Source organism: Amblyomma mixtum, chromosome 9 (genome assembly GCF_055824585.1).
Source record: "Amblyomma mixtum isolate Tamu chromosome 9, ASM5582458v1, whole genome shotgun sequence".
NCBI classification, from domain to species: domain Eukaryota; kingdom Metazoa; phylum Arthropoda; class Arachnida; order Ixodida; family Ixodidae; genus Amblyomma; species Amblyomma mixtum.
In genome coordinates, this window is record NC_143020.1 from 100,243,251 (window position 1) to 100,264,450 (window position 21,200).

Below are 21,200 nucleotides of genomic sequence, written 5' to 3' on the forward strand. Positions count from 1 at the left end.
CAAACTCTCAGCGATCTTGAAGTAATTTTATTTCTTTTGCAGCCTTCAAAAACTGCGTGAGAGTACAAATACCTTTATTTTCATTGTCCTGCTAACGCGTCTAGTTTAAAGGGCACATAGAGTGGAAAACCGATAGTACATGTAATTAATGATTCATTACTATTGTTTTAACACAAAGCATCACATTTTTTGTGCCTCGGTCGATGCCTTTTCAGTTATCACTATTAGGCCCATGTCCGCAGGTTCATTCCGGAATCCCGCTGACAGCATGTCACAACTATTTTCAACCATTGAACCCGATACGTCAACTATTGAACAATGCATAAATGCAGCGTCACTGGTAGTTAACTGTAAGAAACACTTAACGCGAAAAATTCTGGCTATCATTACTGTGACGCGCGAAAAAACGGCCAGCTTTAGTAAAAAAAAATTTTTCATCACCCTTCAGGCATCATTAATCATTCACTTTGGAACGATCGCGTTCTACCCCATGCAAGAAGTTTATCACATGCCCGTGAAAAAAGGAAGTTTGGGGTAGTGCCGTACACTCATGGTGTAGCGCATGAGTTAAAGAACGTTGCGGGAAGATACAACGTTGGCGTTGTGTTTTCAGCACCGAGCAAACTTCGTCGTGCGTGCAGGCAAGTGGAAGTAAAAGCGAAAGGAACAATCACACACAAAAAAAGATGGGTGGTTGCCAGCACAACCATCAGAGTTGTTTTGTATCTTTATAGTATCTTGGAGGAAGGAAAATTAGTTTTGTATCATGCAGTGTAGGAGTGGTGTACAGGATACCTTGTACTTGCGGAGCGGTTTACATAGGCCAGACGGGACGATGCATAAATGTTCGTTTGAGTGAACGTTACAACTGCCGCTTCAATGATTCTTCTTGCAATCTTGCCCGTCATTGAAAGACAGGTACATGCACTCCTCTTTTCTCTAACACCGTCATCCTCGCCAAACACTAAGACAGGTTGAAATGTGAAATCATAGAGGCATTTCATATTCACGATAACAGTGGCGGGTGCATCAGCGATCCCTCTATCGCTCTCAATGATAAAGATTTGATTTATTGGGGTTTAACGTCCCAAAGCGACTCAGGCCATGAGGGACGCCGTAGTGAAGGGCTCCGGAAATTTCTACTACCTGTGGTTCTTTAACGTGCACTGACATCGCACAGAGTTCTCTTATTTGTCTGGAAAAGACATCTGACTGTCTCACTCGCATGCACCGCGGCGTTGAGATGTGTGTGTCTTGTCACCGTCATGTATGATCAATAGTTTTGGTTGTTTACCTTTACTTTTGGTGTTTTCCTGGTTAGGAAAGCATTTAAACGAACGTTTTCTTCGAATAAAAATCAGCTGCGAGTCAGCGCTTGTGTCTTTCTTCATTCGTCTCATTTTTCCGCGCTGTTTTCCCTATGACGCTACTATTTGGCAGTATAGATTTATAAAGGCAAAAACGGCGGTTATTTACTCGGCCCCATGGGAATGAATAGCCGAACTGCCGAACTCAGTAGCCGGCTGTCAAGTGTTCCAAAACGCAACCGGAATTAGTCACACCTAAGTCGCTCCCCTTTTCTCGATCTTATTCACGACCTTTGATATCCCGTCTCAACAACGTCGACCCTTAGTCACCGGAAGCTACCAAGCCGGCTTTATCAGGCGGGCGGCAGTTGGGTAGGGGGAGGTTGTGGGGGAGGACTGATGCAACAACTCCGGGGTGCGATCGAGCGTCACACGCAAGCTCTGCGTAAATAGTTAGCAACACCGGCAACGCGCTGTTCTCTTATCTCACGGGGTCTGTCACCGCTATGACACAACGCCAGGCGAGCAGTTCGGCGCCCTGATCAGAAGAGAGCCTGTAGTTGCACGTCGAATCGAGCGCTGCGCAGACTTGTGTCGGAGGCGGCAGTAGCGGCGGTTCGCCTTTGGCTTGCGCTCGCTTTGAATTATTCGTTTCCGAGTGTTTCCATCTTCGGTCACCAGGCGTCGCATGGGCAAGCATGAGTCCCATGGATGCGTTCTGCGGCTCGCGGTTCTGGGTGAGTACGATTTTGGCGATTTTCGCCCGTTTGTACTCGCTTGTTCGGGACAGATTCAGCTCTAACGAACGCAGCTAGGCCACATTTACCTAACCATTTGGATTTAGGGCGGTGTTGATCTCTGGAAACGACGCTACGCTGCGATGCCGGCGTAGCTGATCCCGGCGCGATTGTATGCTGCCTCGGGAGGTAGGGGGTTGTTCTGAGGAAACTTTGGTTTCGCCGGAAACTAGAACTCGTGTTTCGGCGGCGCATAGCGTTATGTTCTTTTGGCTGCTGACGCCAGGCTAAAGTTTCGGAAATACGAGGCCCTCTAATTTTGTCCCAAGGACGTTGGCTTTTCACTTCCTTCTCATCGATTGACATTCGGACGGGCCATGACCGTGCACGTGCGTTTGCTGACACATGACCCGTTCGTTAGCTGCGACTTGTTTCTCGTAGTCGCCGCTCGTGCAACGTACGCCCCCCGTTGTCGACCGGAGGGACACCCGAGAGCGCCGTCTTGGATCATTTTCTTTTGTCGGCATAGCCTCCGGCGCGCTATGCGCTCATCTGTCAACATATATTTTGAGCGCCGTTCTTCACGCCACGGTCTCCTCTCAATTGGTCTAATCTGGACGGCTTTGTTTTTTTAAGGATAAATACTCCCAATCAGAGACAACGTACAAAGGCTGCGAGACGGAAGTGTTTGCGATGTCTTCAAACGATCCGCCTTCGGACTGATGGTTATTCAGTGCAAAACTCCACGTACCAGTAATAAAATGAATAGAGTCCAGGTGTCGTGGTCGAACAGAAAATGTCAGCCTTTTTTTTTACAGCTGCGTCTCGGTTTCTGTCCTTGTACCGTTCGTGAGCGGCGCATTTTGTAGCGGCTGCGCGCTCTGATTTTTCTGTTTTTCCGGATTTTCCGTCGCGCAGAGTTTTGATTGAGTTTATTGTCTGTTGCGCCTCGGACTCGACGGCGACCGTTAATTTGAGGGAGCTTTTATGTAAAACACAGGCGAGTGACTCAGCTATATTTGTGCAGCCTTCTTCGAGGTTGAAAAAACAAAAATCCTGTCGAGGATCGGCGCAGACCTTGAGGCTTATTAGAATATTGGCTCCGTACTTGTATACTCAGCAGCAGCGTTTCACTCGTTTGATCCCCAGTTCTGATATCCCATTGTTGCGTCATTCGCGTAGCTGCCGGCATGTGCTCAAGATCGATTTGTGAATAGCGTTTCTGTAGCGGTACATTTTATGAATATAATAAAATAACCATTATGCGACCCTCTTTGAAACCCTTCAATTTCATCATCCATTTGAATAAGCTGCTGGCTGTTATTGCCTGAACAGGGCCTTCACAAAATGTGTGTATGAAGTTCAGATCAAGGTGCACAACTTACTGAAATCTCTCATCTACGATTCTTTGTTCTGACCAGAATGAGGTGTCAGTTATTATTCTGTGTCTTACTTGGAGATATCTCCGTGACGTATGGTTGTTTCAGTGAACAACATTCTTTCTTTAGCCCACACTGCTACTCTGTCAGATCCTGTGAGTTTTTTGCATGTGTTGCACAAACAGCAGCAACACTCTGAATGTTAATACTGCTGGTAGCAACTTAGAGTAACAGCGATGTTTCAGATCCAACCCTGCCAACAATGCAATGAAATGATTCATGGCTTATTAGCTTTCGTCAAAGCTCTTGCAAGTTAATAACTGTGCTACAGAAAAAAGAACTTTGCACAAACCTAGGAAAACACGGTTATCCCATACTGTCATTTAGTTCGCAGCCTTTGCTGATACTTATCAACAGAATCCTCTGTTTCAAGCATCACAGGCCATTAAATTACCGGTTTTGAACGACTGTTGAGGCTTGACCAGTATGCGTCAGCAAACACAAGCACGAATCTCATTAGATCTATGTCAAGTGCCTTGAACTACTTGGAGTGCCTTGAGGCATGAAGTGTTTTAATCTCAGTGAAACAAAGACGGATGATAACGTACCACTGACGCTGGCAGCAGGTACAGATGCGCAATCTGTCTCTGTCGTCCTTGTTTCGGGCCTTGTCAGCGTGCCGCGAGTCATTTAATCACCAGACAAACTTGTTTGAAGAGAGCCCCATAGTTTGTCGTACAGTTTCATTGCAAAAACTGCCGTGTGTTTTCACTTGCCAGTAATGGTCCCTTTTGCATTTGTTTGAAATGGCTGAGTTAACCAACATCTTAACCAACAACCAACCAGGACGAATTTTTCTTTAACTACGAAGTTTCTGAGAAAGCTGTATAGCTTTCCTTTGTAGCCGTATGGCTGCGCTTGGGTGGATGCCAATGAGTAATTAAGAAGAAGAAGAAGAAGAAGACTTTATTTCCACCATGTGCAGTACACAGATGGAGGACGACGGAAAAAAGCCGTCAATAGGCGGCTTGACGAGTCCGTCGCCCCACTTAATGAGCAGCCTAATTACTCCCTTATTATCTTTCATGCAGTTTGTAAACAATGTTGCTCTCTTCGCATTTCAAGCAAAGGGTTTTACTGTAAACTTTCTGGAAAGAAACAATCCCATCCCACGCGTACTTCTGTTGACTGAATTATCACTTTTCACAGTAGTTCACCGCCCGCAGTGGCTCAGTGGCGACGCAAGCCAATGTGAAGGGTGGTAGGCCTGATTAGGCCTCGGTTCCCTTATACAGACAGCAGCACATACCTCTAGTGTACATACAACATGAAGAAAAGCATAAATTAAACATATCACATGATAGCTGTACACGCCCAAACAGAATTTGCAAGGAAAGAAGTAATACGTATACTGATTTCACTTAGAAAACAACACTGCATACGCGTCAGTAACATAAATTTCATGCTACAGAATTTTTTGTCACATATTCCGGAAAAAACTAATAGAGTGAGTACAAATCAATGCAACTATACAGGATATTCATTAAAATATCTTTTTATATCCTTTTGAAATATTTTTGGTGATGTCATCTCTCAGGGCAGAGTCGAGGTTTCTGTAGAAAAGCGAGACAGTTGCTGCTTCTTCCCTTTCCCTAAAACCATATTTTTTTTTTTTTACATTAGAGTACTCCTGCTCTAGCCTAGCAGTGACCCTAAGTAGTGAACACGTTCTCTTTTAGCAACCAATTATTCCATGTGAGAACAAGCTTGAATGTTGTGTTTCATGCGGAGTATTAAATATTTGCAATCCTTGTTGTAAATAACCATTTCGTTATTTGCGCTTCAGTGTAGCCATTGTTTGCGTAAGTTAATTTTGCTTTGGCAATGCTCAGAATCGGCACTTTGGAGTCACTTGCAAATGCCTGTCATTGCTCAAACCTTGGAAACATAAGAGCTGCATTTCTCAGGAAATTTGCCTGCTGGCACTCAAATAGGGCTGATTTTAACTTAATAGTTAAAACCTACTGCAAAAGCTGGGTTCTCTTAGAGTGCAGGTTATGTTGGAGCACATCAGTGCCATACTCGTTTGGTTTTTGTTTGATTGTCTAGGAACCATGCTACGGCTATTGGTAGTAATTGGGAACAGGCTACATACATCTTTTTAGGAGTATATAATGTGTGGGGGTGCGGGTTATAACTTGGAAAGTCTGAATATGAGTGCCTTGTCTGGACCTGTGTCATGGTTCACAGGTTCAGGCAGTGGCTACTAATTTCTGCTGAAGTTTTTTCCATCTATTGTCATGCATCCAACTTTTCAAACAGTTCAGATCTAGTCTTATCCACCCTTTGGTTCCCTTTACAAACATGAAATCAGAGACTTTCTTCGCAGAGACAGTTCCTGTGGGAAATTGTAAAACAGTAAGCATGTGATAAGAGAGTTTATCAGTGTCTTGGTGTGGTTTGCAAGCAGTTGTGAAGCAAATGCTTCAACAAGCATGTTCGACAGCAGTTGGTTTTCGTCGTGAGTCTCCGCGTTTGATAAACACCGAGGCGCCGTCACGAGGAAGTGGCCTTTTGATAAGAGTATATGAGCAGTTAGATATATATATGTTTTTTTCACAGCCGCATGAGAGCTGTTGGCACACTGATAGCTGCTTGGGCTTGTTAGCGAGCTGCTAATGCTGTCAGGACTGCCAGAAAGATCTAGATGTGGTACCTTGGAGGAATTTAGCTTTGTTTTCTCAGAACGCCATGTTAGCTTTTAGTAGGTACAGTTGGTTGTGCTTGTCGGATCCTGATAAAGTGACCCTTTGTGAGACTTGGGCAATCACACTGCTGAAAAGTGACCATTCAGTCAGACTTTGTGGGCTGCTAGTTCTCCCGAGCCTTGAAAGGTTCTCAACAGTTAGAATGCTTGTGTTGGCAATAGATTGCCTACGTGAATAAATGTGTGAATGAACAAACAAACACAAATATCCAAATTCTCCAGCACGTCCAACTGCCCCACTCTTGTAAAGCCCTCCAGATTGCATGGTCGGTGTGCTTAGAGGTAGTGCCTTGACTGACAATGGTTGTGTTTGAAGAATAGGGGGAGGTGTGTCCCTTATCATTTCAAGTGTTCACAAGAGGCTCTCCTCAGGTGTGATATCAAGTTCAAGCGAGAATACAATGCAATCGAGATGCCTTGCAATGTTTGCGGGTTGTCGTGTTTGCTGTCCGTTGTGCTCGAATACTGGCTCATTGGAGTGCTCATTTGGTGCTGTATATGCATCATCATGCATGTGTGAACATTTATAACACTTTGCTCATCGTTGATAACATGTTATGTGATTTGAAAAGTTAGTAGTTAGCGCAATCTGAAGTTTCAATGGAAGGGGCGTGCATAATCTTCTGTATGTATGTTGATGTGGAAATTATTTTATTTAGGTACCTCTATTCCTATACTACCTGTTTTATTGTACTTTCTAGGTTTTAGATTTTTCTTCAAGTCAGCTGGTTGTGCCACAATTTATATTTTCTGATAAAACTTACTCATTAGAAGTTATTGAAATCGTTTAAGTACTCTAATTTTTCATGTTACTCTCATTGTAGAAATAGGTATTGAAATATTGAAAAACATTTTGCTGTTGTGACAAAATTCTGCAATCCTGCTGATCATTGACATTTGTCTTGGAACCATTTTGTTTAGGTTCTGGTTGTTTAAAATTATTGCAACCTTTTAAACTATATATTTCATGGCTTCTGAAAAACATTTTTCATGCACACAGTTTGTCTCAGGTGGCAATGCACCTCTATTAGGAGCGTGCATTAAAAAAAAACATAATTTTTATCTTGCAGCATTTCACAGAGAAAGTTGCAGTATGCCAGGTGAATGCCGTTAGGTGGAAATCACATTAAATTTGTCATGTGACCAGGGCTCTTTCTCTCGAGAAATTATTGGAAGGTGTACATTGTTGGTGGAGGGGGGTCGCCTTTTGTTCTGAAGTTTGGTTCGGAAGTTTGCGTGCCTTACTATTGGGAAAATTGTGCAAGAATGCAATTTCCTTTTAAAAATAATGGTAATGGAGCAGAACTTCGCTATTACGTTTTTCGTGAGACCCAGAGGAAAAAGATACTAGCTCGTAAACATAGTAGCTGAGCTCATTGAAAAGCAAAGCTGTTGCGGTTGATTGAATCTCAGGGCATAAAAAAAAATCGCAAGTCGGTTTCTCTCACTTTTTTAAACTATTTGCTACCAGTGGCAACACGCTTCTGTAAAACTTTCTAGACTTTTTTAACGCGCCAGTGTTAAGGGCCCTGGTTCAACAGAAAGTCTGGCTGCGGCGTCAGCGAAAAATCTTCAGAAAAGCGACCAAGGCGGCAGGTTGGTCAGCTAGGTCACGTGATCTTGTGGCTTGATCACAACCGGCCCTCTGGAATGTGAGCAAACTGTCTGCCCTGGCAGTTGGAAAAGCAATTTGGGTCTCACAAGCCCCACCGATGAGAGCACCTGCCATCGCAGGGCAGAGGCGCGTCGCTTATCAGCTGCTCTAATGCGACAGGAGTGGTATGAGGACTCTCAGCTATTTATGAATGTAGAGAATGGCCAATTACATATATACAGGCGTTAACTCCTTAACGCTATCGCGTTGTACCCTTCCTCCATTTTTTTAGCTGCAGCGATTGTCGGTCATGATAGTTATGCTGGCGGAAAATGTTCTGAACGTCGTGTTAAGTTTCTGCATGTCTGCTGGAGCAGCTGCCTGTATAAAGGTAGCGGCGAAGAGGGAAGGAAGCTGTGGCACTCATGCACTCCTAGGGATCGAAGCGAATCTTTTAATTAAGCTCCTTTTTGATCTGCCAGAATTGGGGAACTAATCTAAGCCACAGGGGACAAAAAAGAAGTGTATGAAAGAAACAAAAGCCTCAGAGCCACCCCGTGCCGCAGTATCTCGTACAGCGGTGCCTCTTGCAGCATAGTTTTGTTTTTTAAGACGGTGCGGTGGAAGCACGAGCAGCTTTATCTGTTTTTTGCTGATTTCTGATTCTCGCACGCAATCAGGCCTAAATTCCAAGCAGGAATTTAGGCACAAGTAGAAAGCAAAAAAAAAAGAGAGAGAGAGAGAGAAAAGGACGGAAAGGCAGGGAGGTTAACCAGGCGATGCCCAGTTGGCTACCCTACACTTGGGGAGGGGAACAAAGGGGAAAAAAGGAAAAAGAGCGGCAAGGAAATGAGTCTTCTAAGTGACCAGCGACCACTATGTCACAGGGACAGAGGGCGCGCACTGAAAACTTAAAGATTATAGGCGGGAATGCAACCCCGAGTCCCTTAGGAAATTCAGGAGCGCTTTCACCGCTTTCCGTTGTCTGGAAGGTTGTGTCCAAGGCCCCAGAACGTGCAAAAAAAAGCAAAAAAAGCAAATGAAGCAAAAAAAAAAGGAAGGAAAAAAGGACACCTAGGTTACGTGACCTAGGTGTCCCACCTGCTCCTAGGTTGCTTTCTGGGGATCACCTGCCAGAGCCATGTCCAAGATTTTTTTGCTGGCAGCGCTGACACCAGAGTTTCTGGAGAAAGAGCATTAAACGTTGTCACATTAGAAAAAGTTCTGACCCGCACCGCAGGCATAGGGACGGTAGAAAGCTCTTTAGCTACAGCTGGGCTACACCCTTGTACCCGATTTGCATCTGCATGTCCAGTTTAGGAAGCGCAAAAATAAGAGGTTGATGTGAAGAAATACCATCTTAAGGAACAGAAAGTAATGTACGCATACATAGTATTAACTAAAAAAATGTTTTTTTCACTGCTGTCAATGCAGGTTGAGGGTGTTGAGAGTGTTATCACATTTTTAAAATCGAGGCACGCTCAATAAAATGTTATTTTTGAAATTTTATAACATTTACATTTACAAATTATGTTTGTATATATTTCGTTTTTAGTTTGCACTTGAAGGTTTCCTGTGCGCAAGCCCTCGACCGGAATCACGCAGCAGCTGTGCTTCATGAACTAGTTTGGCGTCGAGCAGAATCGGGCTCGATCGTGATTGAACTAGCTGTCCAGCAACGCTGGATCTGTATTGAGTTTGATCATGTTTGAAAGCAGCGTGTCCCAGTTTACTTGTATGTCATGGATAAATGGGCCACTCAGAATTGATAGTCGTTAAGAAAACTAAGAAAACTTGGCTGTGTAAGGACAGAAAACTGGAAGCGTTTGCGTAAGGTTGGAATGTTGTCCTCTTGCCAGAGGCACAAGGGGAGCTTATTCTTCGATTAAGGAAAGCAAACACGAAAAGCAAAAGCAAACAGCACAAGGACAGAGCGAATGTGCCGTTCGCCTAACAAGGACCTCTCATTGTTTAAACATTGTTAGGTGCGCACACAGAAGCAGCAACGAACGAGATCAGGAGAAAGCGCATTGGAGATTGGCGGGGGGAGCTGTTTTGTCTCGTACAGTAGGTTTGGCATCTTTGTGTGTAACAATGTGTGTGACGTTCCCTTTGTGCCGGTTCCCTTCGGCAGTGTGTCCTTGCATTGTTTGCTGCCTTCGAGTGGCGGGCGCAATTAGTCTTAGTGCAGCTCAATTACGCAGTACTCTTGTGGGAGGGTGATGCCGTAATCAGATGTGCGTGAGTCCTGATAAGCCACTGCTAATGAATTTTAAGATAAGCCTTTCCAAGAATGTGCTGTTGTAGTGTGCATGTGTTGTGGACCAGAACATTTATGCTGAGGACTGCATGCTAGTTTCCTAATGAAAAGTTTTGGAAGTGGTCTGATAATGAAGTATCAGTTATAGGATATACGTTTTTGCTTGCTCAGAAGCTGTTATGCGCCCATTGTCCTATTGTGATACGTAGTTGCCATGTTTTTGGTTTTGGAGTAGGCATTATGAGTTTCTCTTAGTGCGTTAGCACTTATGGTGGCCACCCCCCGCATTTAGGCATTATGTGTTTCTCTGAAGCCTGCTATATATATGGATATGTATCTACACACTCACTCAGTCACTCACTCACACTCTCTCTTTCGTCATGCAACCTAGGTGGTAGGTGGACGATAAACAATGCACAATATCCACACTGCACTAGCGCATCTAATTCGGATTTTTGTGAACTAAGCAAATCGACAGTCATTTTTGCGTGTTTGGTTGGATGGGTCTTTGGAGAATACCCTGCGGGGAATTTTAGAGGTTGTCGAAAAAAGACTGCATAGTTTCTGAGCTTGCATTGACAGCCAAGACCATACTCTTGATTACATCTCGGTTCATTTGTTTTTTTTATCATTCCATTTCATTGAACAACGCTACACAGAGCTTGCGTGCAACACAAACGGAGCTGTGAAGTAGTTGACAGGCATTTACACCAAATTTTTGCTTGCGTGTTTTCTTCTTTGAAATGGTGTATTGGACATTTATACACATGAATCACCTCACGATATTCACCTACGATGGCCAAATAATTTATAATTGAATTTCTTCTTGATGCTGTCTCGGTTTTGGTTTCATCAGCCTAACAACGGTTGTTATGTGTAGTTGGTGTTTAAGTCATGTGAGGCATGAAAAAAAGCGGCAATATAACTGGTGATGCGTATTTTTCGTTATTGCAGCTCTCGAAGCAAGCTGACTAAAGTTTTGTAGTGAATTAAAACTGCATATCAACGATAATATTGCATTTTTTTTCGTGCCTCGTGTGACCTAAACACCAGCTACGCATGACAGCCATTGTTAGGTTGATTAAAGGGACTATGAAACAAATTAATTGAGATTATGTAAAGATAGGCAATCCATCACTCGTCACTCCAGCGCAAGAATTTTTGAGCTAGCATCAATAACAACGAAGTTATAGGCGATTAAAAATCACTCTCCTCCTCTCCCCCCTCAACTCGTACGCGCGGGGCACCATAAAAAAAATAAAGAAAACAGCTCCGGGACTGGGCTCCGCCCATGAAAACGTCATTCGCTGACGTTCGGTTGTCGCACTCCCGAGGAGCAGCGTGCGTCGGCAGCGTCTCTCCGGTCTCGGCGCTTTCTTCGATTGCGGCGCGCGTCGGGTTTCTTTGCTAGTTGGCAGAATGGACCCGGACCTGTTCCCGGCTCACACAATGTTTTATTTTTTTGTGCGCTGGTTTGGCCGTCACACCGATGCTGGCAAGTCTTGGCGTGAAACACCGTGCATATACTGAGCCTAGCTGTCGAATGATGTTGGACACCCGGCTGCGGGATCGCAAAATCGCGCCGCCCGACTTAGAACACAAGGAACATACGGTATTACGGTCGTAAAACGGACGGGAGAGTGAAAGAAGGTCGGGACCGAGTCTGCATGTGGAAGCAGCAGCCGAATGTGAACCGCAGCAGTACGTAGCCGTCAGGCCAAGGCCCTCCGCGACAGCTAACGCTTCGAATTCGTCCTGTGCCCTAAGTAAATGCGGCACCTTTTTTTAAGTTCTCGTAGATAAAATTGTCTTCCATCGCAGATCATATCGTGTAAACGTTCATACCGATCGCTGTAAGCTGGAAACTCACCTTCCCGGCGGGAAGAAACAGTGTCGGCAGCGACTTCGGTCGAAGCTTCAGGTGCTTGACATTCATGCCTGACTGTCGAACGAGCGCTGGGTTAGAGTAGTAAGCGTCAGGTGCGAAGTGTCGACCGCAAACGCGGAGTCTTCGGCGGGCGTGCGACGCTGGCAGTCCGATGCGCTCCATACAGGCTGCTCGCTCACGCACGTCTCTAGGAATAACATGCCTGAGTTCAACACCTCGCCAGTCACTGGGTTTGCAGCCGACGACACAGCAAGGCGTATTCATCTTGGGCGGTCGAAAAAGGCACTGCGAGTGGCTCCCGAACTCGCGACAGAAAGAGGCGGCAGAGGTAAATTAAAACCATATGCGCGAAGGCAATGCCCTCGCTCGCGCTTGCCCGAGGGGGTCGCGCGGCAGCTCGAGCAGACGATTTTCACCGCTACCCATAGGCTCAAAGCATCATGGGGCGGTGAGCTACTTGTTGCGAGACAGTCGTAGTTTTTTTGGAAACACAGAGTGGGGCTACTAAGATATTCAATTCCAAAAACGCTGTTCGCGTGTGCGCAGACGACTTTCGCGCGAACACAGTGTGCAAAAGTCATAGTAGTGAAAACGCGATGACACACGACGCCAATAAAAGGTTCTACTCTTCCGAAATGCCATTAAAAAAACCTCTTAAAGTATCTAAGCAACAACATTTTTTTTTAAAACATATTTACTTTTAAAAGTGCGCCTGTTAATTACGAAATATTTGTTTTTGTAGTGTTCATCACTTGGCCAATAGGAAAGCTAGTCATCTCTTATTTTGGGCAAACTTTGCACTTAAATGCTTTTCTGCTCGTTTGTTGCAATCATTAGACAAGATATTGAATATTAGGACGTTCGTAGTTATCGAACAGCTTTATTTTTCTATTATTTTTTGGCCAAAAGTTGCAGTTCCGCAACAAGTAGCTCACCGCCCCATGATGCTTTGAGCGCCCATGGTGGCTGAAGTGGTCTCGAGGGGTCGCCATGCAAACTCCCATAGACGGGCCGCCAGCTTTCCCTCTAGGTAATAGTAAGAAACTCTATGCCGCTACCGGAAGTGTGCCCGTGACGTCGAAGCTGCCGCGGCTCTAGCGAATGACAGCGTGTGGTGGCCTGCCGACGTCATGGGACTAGTGACGTCTGTTTTCCCGATTTTGGTTTCAGAATTGCTCCCTACGAAGACACCAAGCGGCCCGCGAATTTTAAAAAACACGATTTTTAAAAATTCATAATAAATTGCCGGCTTGAGTAATGGTAGGCATTTCATTATAAGATCATGTAGCAAGAAACTACTTGACAGTTTTTAACTGTTGGTGACATGATCAGCAAGCTAGATTGTGGCCCTAGGGTAGGGATATTTGAATTGTAGAGTGGAGTTCATTATGAGACGGATGCAGAGAGAAACAACAACCATGGACTTAAATATAAGATTATGGAATTGCTCTCAGGAATTAATGACCTGCCCTTTATTTTATGTATTTAATATGATGTGTGCTTGGTGAGTGTCAACTTTCAATCCAAAAGCCTCTTCTGCATAACAGTTGGTTAGCTAGCTTAAGCCGGTAAGTTGTAACCCTTGGTAGAGGTTACATGCAGCAAATAACCTCGTCCAAGTACTCGGATGTTGATAGCCAGCTTTTTCTGCTGCGTCATTCTCTAACTCGCATAGCTAAGTAATTTTTCAATGTTAAATGCAAACTTTGAACTTTTTTTTTCCTGTCTTTGTAACCCTTTTTCTTTTGTTTTATGTGCTGCTGTTTGTTGGTCGAAAACAGCATGCGCCGTATGATCACAACTGGCTCATTGTCAAGAGTGCTCATTCTCTCGCTCATGTTCCTCAGGCTTGCCAGGGCAACATAGCATTTGTGCGGCGAGCCCGGAAGTTTTCAGCTACAACGTACTACGACACCGGTGCTGTTGTCCTAATGCTCCTTTTGCAGCTGTCACTAAGCGCAGCTGTGCAAGGATGAGGAACAGTTTCCGGGCAATGTGGCACTACATCTGAGTGGCATTTACGGTATTTTCCGGTGTATAAGACGCGGCTTTTCTTCAAAAATCTTGCTGGTGCGCCCTATACAAGGGTGCGTCTTATAAGCAAACTTTTCATTTTTTTTTTTGCAAGTTCAGAAATCACTCAGGTTCATGTTCAAGCTTTTTTCACCGAAAAATTATCACTACCAATGACGTGGTTGTAACACGGTTACTACTTCAATATGGGGACCGCCGTGCGCAACTTTTCTTAGGTGAAGTTTATCATGAAACGGCGGGGATGACGACTTCCGGGATCACAAACACGTGACCGTTTCGGAGGCCCCAAGTAAAAGTAATGTGAAATGCCAAAAGATGGCGACAATCGCACTTCTCGCCATTGTCAAGACAAGCCGGCGTTCTTTTTTAGCCACCCTTTGCATCTTTGCTCCGTGTACGTAGTGTGAAGAGAATGTTCAGCCGCGTTGCCTCCATAAATGGGCGAACTTTTTGATAGCACATCTGAAGATGAAGACTTCGAAGGTTTTAAGTAGAAATGAAATGTTACGGACATATGGGAGCGTTCTTTTGTTTTTTCTTTCTTTTTTCTAAAACACGGCCGGGTATAGCGTGAGTGTTACCTTTTTAGATCACTTAGCGTTGCTTAAGAATTTCTCACAGGTACGGTGAATTTCGCGATGGTCGCGCAAGCGTGTTTAATTAAGTCTCACTAGCCCAACTGGGTAAATTGGGGTGTGTCGTATACACGGGTGCGTCTTATATACCAACTTTTTCAATGACAGCCTGCATATATGGTGGGTGCGTCTTATACAAAGGTGCGTCTTATACACCGGAAAATACAGTACCCGAATCGCCTTTTCGGCATGATGCACCGCTGGGATCTGAAACAAACTCCCCTGTCTTGAAACGCTTGGTTCTTTTTACATTAACCTGGCCCTTGAACTAAATTTTCGCAGGACTATAACCAGACATGGAACACGACAGACCCGGACCTGAGCATCTGCTTCCAAGACACGGTCCTCGTGTGGGTCCCCTGTGGGTTTCTATGGCTCACAGCGCCGTTCGAGACCTACCTCCTGCTCAAGAGCACAAACCGCCTGATTCCGTGGACGGCACTCAACCTCGCCAAGCTGGTTAGTAAATACACTCCTGAATCACTGTTCTGATGGAAAAGGTAGCGAGTAGTTCCACTTCAACCGCTGGTCCTTAAGGGTAATGGAGTGGATTCAAAGAGAAAGCAAATGTTACAGGGACGGCAGAAAGTTAGATGGGCGGATGAGATTAAGAAGTTTGCTGGGATATGGCAAAGGTCAGGGTTAATTCGAGAGACATGGGAGAGGCCTTTGCCCTGCAATGGGCGTAGTCAGGCTGATGATGATGAGTTCTGCTTCCCTGTGGCTTTGCTTCGCTGAGAGTTAATGCAGAGAACAGGCTTTGCTTGGAGTTAATGCGGAACTGTGTGCTTGGTACAGAACGTGAACAAGTTTGGAAGTTGAGCATAAAAGGATTAGAGGAACACTTTTTGATGAATTTCTTTGGAGGAGAAAGCTAGGGCCTCACGTTCACCAACAGAGTACTTTCTTTCTTGGGGTGTCAAGGTACGGGAGGCAAACGCAACAGTTTGCAGGGAATGGCCGTTGTCTTGCTGAAGCACTGCCCCAAGGCCATATCCAGAAGCGTCAGTCGTTACGACCACGGGAAGGGCAGGATCAAAAAAATGCAGCATGTCACATGACGTGCTGCTTCTCACCCCCTTCCCCCCCGTGTAGGGTAGCAAACCGATTATTCTTTCGGTTAACCTCCCTGCTGCCTTTCCTCTTCTATATCCTCCTCCTCCTCCTCTTTGGAGGAGAAATTCGAGGCCCGTGTACTGTGCGATGTCAGTGCACGTTAAAGAACCCCAGGTGGTCGAAATTTCCGGAGCCCTCCACTACGGCGTCTCTCACAGCCTTAGTCGCTTTGGGACGTTAACCCCATAAACCAAACCAAACCAAACTTTTTGATGAACAAATTCACTGAAGCTGGAGTGAAATTTTCTTGCAACACTGTAAAGCTCAGTAGCAGTTGTGGTACATTTGTTTGACAGGTTTGTCTAGTCGCGTGAGTTTTGAATGGCGGCATAGAACTTGCTGCCGGCTAATTAAACTCTTGTCACATCATACTGCTCTCTGTGGAGTGGTTGGTTGATTAGGGTTGGGGAGATTACCGGTTACCTCAGACTTGACAGTGCTCTTTGTTTGATAAGGGGTGGGGTTGAGCAATCTAGTTACCGGTAACAGTGTTCAGTGCCAGATGGCGCCGGCACACCTGACCTACTGCAGAGATGTGTGAGGCAACTGCAGAACCTCAGCTAGGACATTAGTATGGTGACATCAGATGTGACAGGATAACTTTCTTTGCACGATAACAGGTGGTATTAAGCTGCTTACCTCATTGCATTTTCTAGCACCAGGTCGGGTCATGTGACCAAATGCAAATTTTTCTTTTGCATGCCTGCCAGTGCCGTTGACAAAGAGAGATATCAGCAGTAGCTTTAGCAGCGACACTGAGTTCCGGCAGAGTTGCCAAGTGTGCCTTGCTGAGTCACTAAACTCTTATTTGCACTTTTTGCATTATAGTAGTTGGTTGGAGTAGGTGTGGTTGAACAGTTCAACATTAGGATGAAGTGTTGAATGCTGGACGTAGGCTTTACACGTTGACGTCAAATAAAGCTTTCTTCCTCTGTAGTTAAAAAATGAACAATAAACTAGGCGTGAAATTTGTTGTTGCATCTAGAGGTAAATAACATTGCTGTTTGATACAGCGTTTGAGCATTGTGGTGAACACTAGGCAAGTTGTTGCTGATAACTGTGCGAGAAATGCGTGCCAATGACATCATCCTTCCGCCCTTGCTGCCCTCTCTCTGCCCACAGGCCATCACCTTCGTGCTCTTTCTGATCTCCCTGGTTGAGTTCAGCTATGCAGGCCATGCGGCCCTCTCGGAAGGCATCGCCCTCCCGTCCGTCTACTTCTACACGCCCTTCATCAAGCTGGCAACATTTGTGAGTTCCCCCCTGGGATCCTCTATGCCTGTTGCATTATCTCATCAACTGAATGTTTTCGAATTTTTGTCGCTGCATTGTGCTGAAGGGTATCTGTAGACAGAGAAATGTAGACTCGAGCTTGGTGCAATGATGTCATCGCGTAGCGAAGTCACGCAGCCACGCTGAGGGATGCCACTTAATGTGGACGAAGGCCATGAGATCTTGGGAGTGGTCGCACTTGGAACAGCTGACGGAACAGTAGTGGCAAGATACCAATGCAGATGATCCATCTTAGACATCGGTTCATTCCGTCTATCTTGTTCTCACACTGGTTGGTTGGCTGTCCAAGCCAACACTTCAATCTGTATAGCTAACAGTGGAGACTGACTGACTGATCTGTTTGTTGCAATAGTTAATCGGTAATGTCACATACCCAGCAATTATGTCACGTATCAACCGGTATACTGTGGTGTACTGACCAGTACTGACGGTTTGATTTGGTTTGGTACCGGTACGTGCAGTTGCTGGCAGGCCTGCTTCTTCTGGCGGGTCGCAAGCGGGGCAGCCAGTCTTCGGCAGTGCTCTTCTTCTTTTGGTTCCTGCTCGCGGGGTGTGGCATCGTGGCGTACCGGTCACACCTCCGGCACGCCCTCGCACCACCCGATGACGATGCGCCCGACTATGTCAAAGAGGTGGGTGTCTACGCGGTGTGTATCTCGCGTGATGAAACAGATAATGCAGCTTGCTGGCTTTTGTGGCGACACCGCGAAGCCAGCCAGTAAGATTCCAAGAACCGAGCCATTTGAGGAGCACACCGTCACGTCTTGTCACATATATGTCTCATGTGCATCGCATATATATTTCGGCATGCATCTGTAATGCCACAAGTGTAACCTGCTGTCAGCGTCAGGTGAAACACGAATAAGAGTTGAAATGCAAACGGAGAAAGGAGATGATCGTATTTGAGGAAAGATGAATGCTAGAGCACTTTATTGTTACCTCGATTGTGCAAAAACTGGCCTTCGAAAGTGTCTATGGATCCTGCCTGCATTTCCTCACTAGCAGCTTACGTTGTTAAGGCGAAAGCCTTTAATGGCTTATGAGTGCAGTGGACAGGATGGGTTACGCTTTCACCAATCCATAGCCAATCCACAATTCCAATCCATAATCCAAAAAGGCACGAACAGTGAATAAAGAACATTAAGAAAAGGAAATTTGGGTCTAGGCAGGAATCGAACCCGGGCCTGCGGCGTGCGTGACTGGGACGATTCCACTGCGCCACGACGGTTCGACGTTTGCTGCTGAATTAAGGCGCGTCTAGCAAATGCTGAGTTGTCTTAGAAGCATGTATGAGTAATTATGAGCGCATAAATTACAGATGCCGCAATTTACCGAGTACAAAAGTATGTTTCCGGTAAATTTACTTCTTGCTTGGCGTGTCATAGCGCCATCATGCGGCACCCACTGAAAACCCCCCTCGCAATGTACCACACTGGCCCAGCAGATGGCGCCACAATACAAGCACAAATGCTCTCGCATTGCCGCACATAAGTTGTCTGAAGTACCTTGTTTAATTTTTGTTTTTGTGTTCGTGTTTCAGTTGTCCCGTTCACTTTTCAGCTGATGCTGACAGTACATCGCTTACATATTTATAAGCCATGCGAAGTAATAGGAGACTGTAACAGCAACTCAACATTTTCCCCAAATTGGTGTAAAAAAAAAATTAAAAGGCCCGGTACGCAACTTTCATGAATGGCTGTGGCATCTAAAAGGGTTTTTGTGTTGTGGTGCACTTTACTCCCTGTAATTCCACCTCCGAACCACGGCCCTGTCCGTGCAGGAGCGCATAGGGGAGCCGCTGTTCTTCGGGGCCTTCATGGCTTACTTCCCGCTGGTGGTGATCCAGTTCCTTCTGAACTGCTTCGCCGACTCCCGGCCCATCTACAGGCAGCACGTGGTGCCCCCTGAAGAGGTAAGTTTCAGGCTGCTCTGGATTGATTGATTGATTGATTGATTGATTGATTGATTGATTGATTGATTGATTGATACGAATAGTCACCGCAGGCATGGTTGTCACTCTTCAGCAATCGCTGTGCATGAGCAATGCAGGAAGAATGGTCACTTGTTCTAGACAGCACAGGCACATTCTCAATGTAGGTCTGGGAATAAATTAATCTTATTATTTACCCTAACCGCATTGCTGGGCATTCCTGCGGAAGCGAGTCTCCGAAAGGATACGGTAATAAAAGAAGAAGGCACTAGAATATGGCATGTAAGCTTATGTGACAAAAGCAGGAAATAAAGGACAGGTATGAGAAATTCAGCTCCCGATGGAAAAATAGGTAGGAATGACAAGAAGCCACATCTTGCAGCAAGGAAAACTGTTTTCCAGGGCCAGAATTTCACTGTAATGAACTGCTGAGCAGGTGAAGGGAAGGTTTTATTTGAAGTATTCATGCCAGTTGTATGGAACATTGACTGAAGGTCGGGTTACTTTTGGGTTAAAGTGAAGTATACGAGGATCTTGTCTTACTGGCCAAAACACCTTACTTGTTTCTGAGCTCAGTGATTCATATTTCACTGTTTGTGCAGTTGGTTGCCAGGTGCCGTCATCTTGAGCACTCTCTTTTTAGCACACAAAGAGTTGTGTTTAGTGGGCTAATTAATTTCTGCTTGTTAGGGGTTAGCTGTAGTTAAGAGAACTACATTCTAGTTTTGTGTGTTTAGCTAAAGGCAGAAGTGTATTAAAATTTATTTGACTTTTGTATCCTGATTTTTCTTAGCATCATTTGTTCACCCTTCACTAGCGAGAAAAATCTGCTAATTTATTAGGTCTGTGCAATAAAGAAAAGACAGAGGAGAGCAGTGATGTGGATGACGCTTATAATTGAGAAAACTTAAAAAATAAAGAGGTAATTGAGGCTGAATTTATGGGAGTGTATGGATTCGATACTGGCAGTGTCTGTAACTTCAGAAATCTAATCTACCTTTTGATTCTTTGGCGCAGCTTAAGGTAAGGATTTGTTACACTTGAACTGGTGTTCTAAAAGAGCTGATGAGACAGCACAGCATTCCTGCATTCCTGCTGTCAAAGAATTTTTCTTTCCTTTTAAAGCCCTTTGTAACATATGTCTAATCTCATGCATGCTTAAAGTTTCATGATTGGTTTTACGTTGTGGAGGGGAAATTAATTCTTGATTTTATTGTTGTTCTTGCAGTGGAGGGTAAGGATTTGATTCCCTTTTTTCTTTCTTGAATGTTCATCCATTGCAGTGTGATAAAGTGCGCTGTTCCGGCTGTTTCATGCTTGGGTTTCAGTTTCTCTCTATATATTTTTGTTTATTTTTTTAGAAGTAGCCCAGCTGTGATTGTAGCAGAGTTGAGAAAGAAATCTAGGTAGCTTGAATGCGTCTACTATGGGCCGGTAGTGACCATAGTCCGGATCACGAGAGTGAAATAAAAACATTCAGTTTCTCCGGCCTGTAAGGCCCCTTTACAATTTGCACCACGTTCTGACTGCTCCCGCGGCCGTCGAATGCCGACTGTCTTCCCCCTTGCAGAAGGAGTGCCCGGAGAGCGGGGCGTCCTTCCTGTCCCAGCTGCTGTTCTCGTGGTTCGATTCGCTCGCCTACCAGGGCTGGCGGCGGCCCCTGGAGACGTCCGACCTGTGGGCGCTCAACTTCAAGGACCGCACTGACCAGGTGGTGCCGATATTCGACCGCCACTGGCAGAAGCAGCTGGCCGCCGCTCAGCTCCTCAAGGAGAGGTGGGCCTTCACTCTCTCTCCCTTGTCGCTCGCCTCATTCTGCAGCTTATGAAAAGAGGTATAAGATTATATAACATGTAATTTGTTTAAATACTAAATTATACAGTTTCAAAATTATTATTTGTTTCTTACTGCCTTTTTTTGCTTTTACCAAGTGTTAATATTAAGCATGAAATTGGGCCTTGGTAGCAGTCCTACACCGTAATCACAAATACACCTATATGGGAGTAGAAAGGGAGTAAGCTATCCTCTATAGCCTTATATGGGAGTAATAAGGCAGTAATATATGGAGAATAATAAGCCTTATATGGGAGTAGAAAGGGAGTAAGCTGACCTCTAGCACCTTATATGGGAGTAATAAGGCAGTAATATATGGAGAGTAATAAGCCTTATATGGGAGTAAAAAGGGAGTATGCTGTCCTCTAGCACACTCTTTTTTATAAAGGTGTATGTTAGAGGACTTTACTCCTTTTTTACTCCTTTC

At 45.1% G+C, this 21,200-nt stretch overlaps 1 protein-coding gene across 1 annotated transcript in view; it reads left to right on the forward strand.

The window, feature by feature from the left end:
* Positions 1–1,777: 1,777 nt before the first annotated feature.
* The window catches only part of MRP (Multidrug-Resistance like Protein 1), a 53,353-nt gene continuing 33,930 nt past the window's right edge, over positions 1,778–21,200 (forward strand). Inside the window, exons 1-6 of the mRNA XM_089560922.1 lie at positions 1,778–2,044; positions 14,884–15,060; positions 16,840–16,968; positions 17,472–17,642; positions 18,791–18,922; positions 20,511–20,716. Coding sequence (XP_089417048.1) covers positions 2,006–2,044; positions 14,884–15,060; positions 16,840–16,968; positions 17,472–17,642; positions 18,791–18,922; positions 20,511–20,716 — 854 coding nt within the window. The 5' untranslated portion in view covers positions 1,778–2,005. The remainder of the gene's footprint in view (positions 2,045–14,883; positions 15,061–16,839; positions 16,969–17,471; positions 17,643–18,790; positions 18,923–20,510; positions 20,717–21,200) is intronic.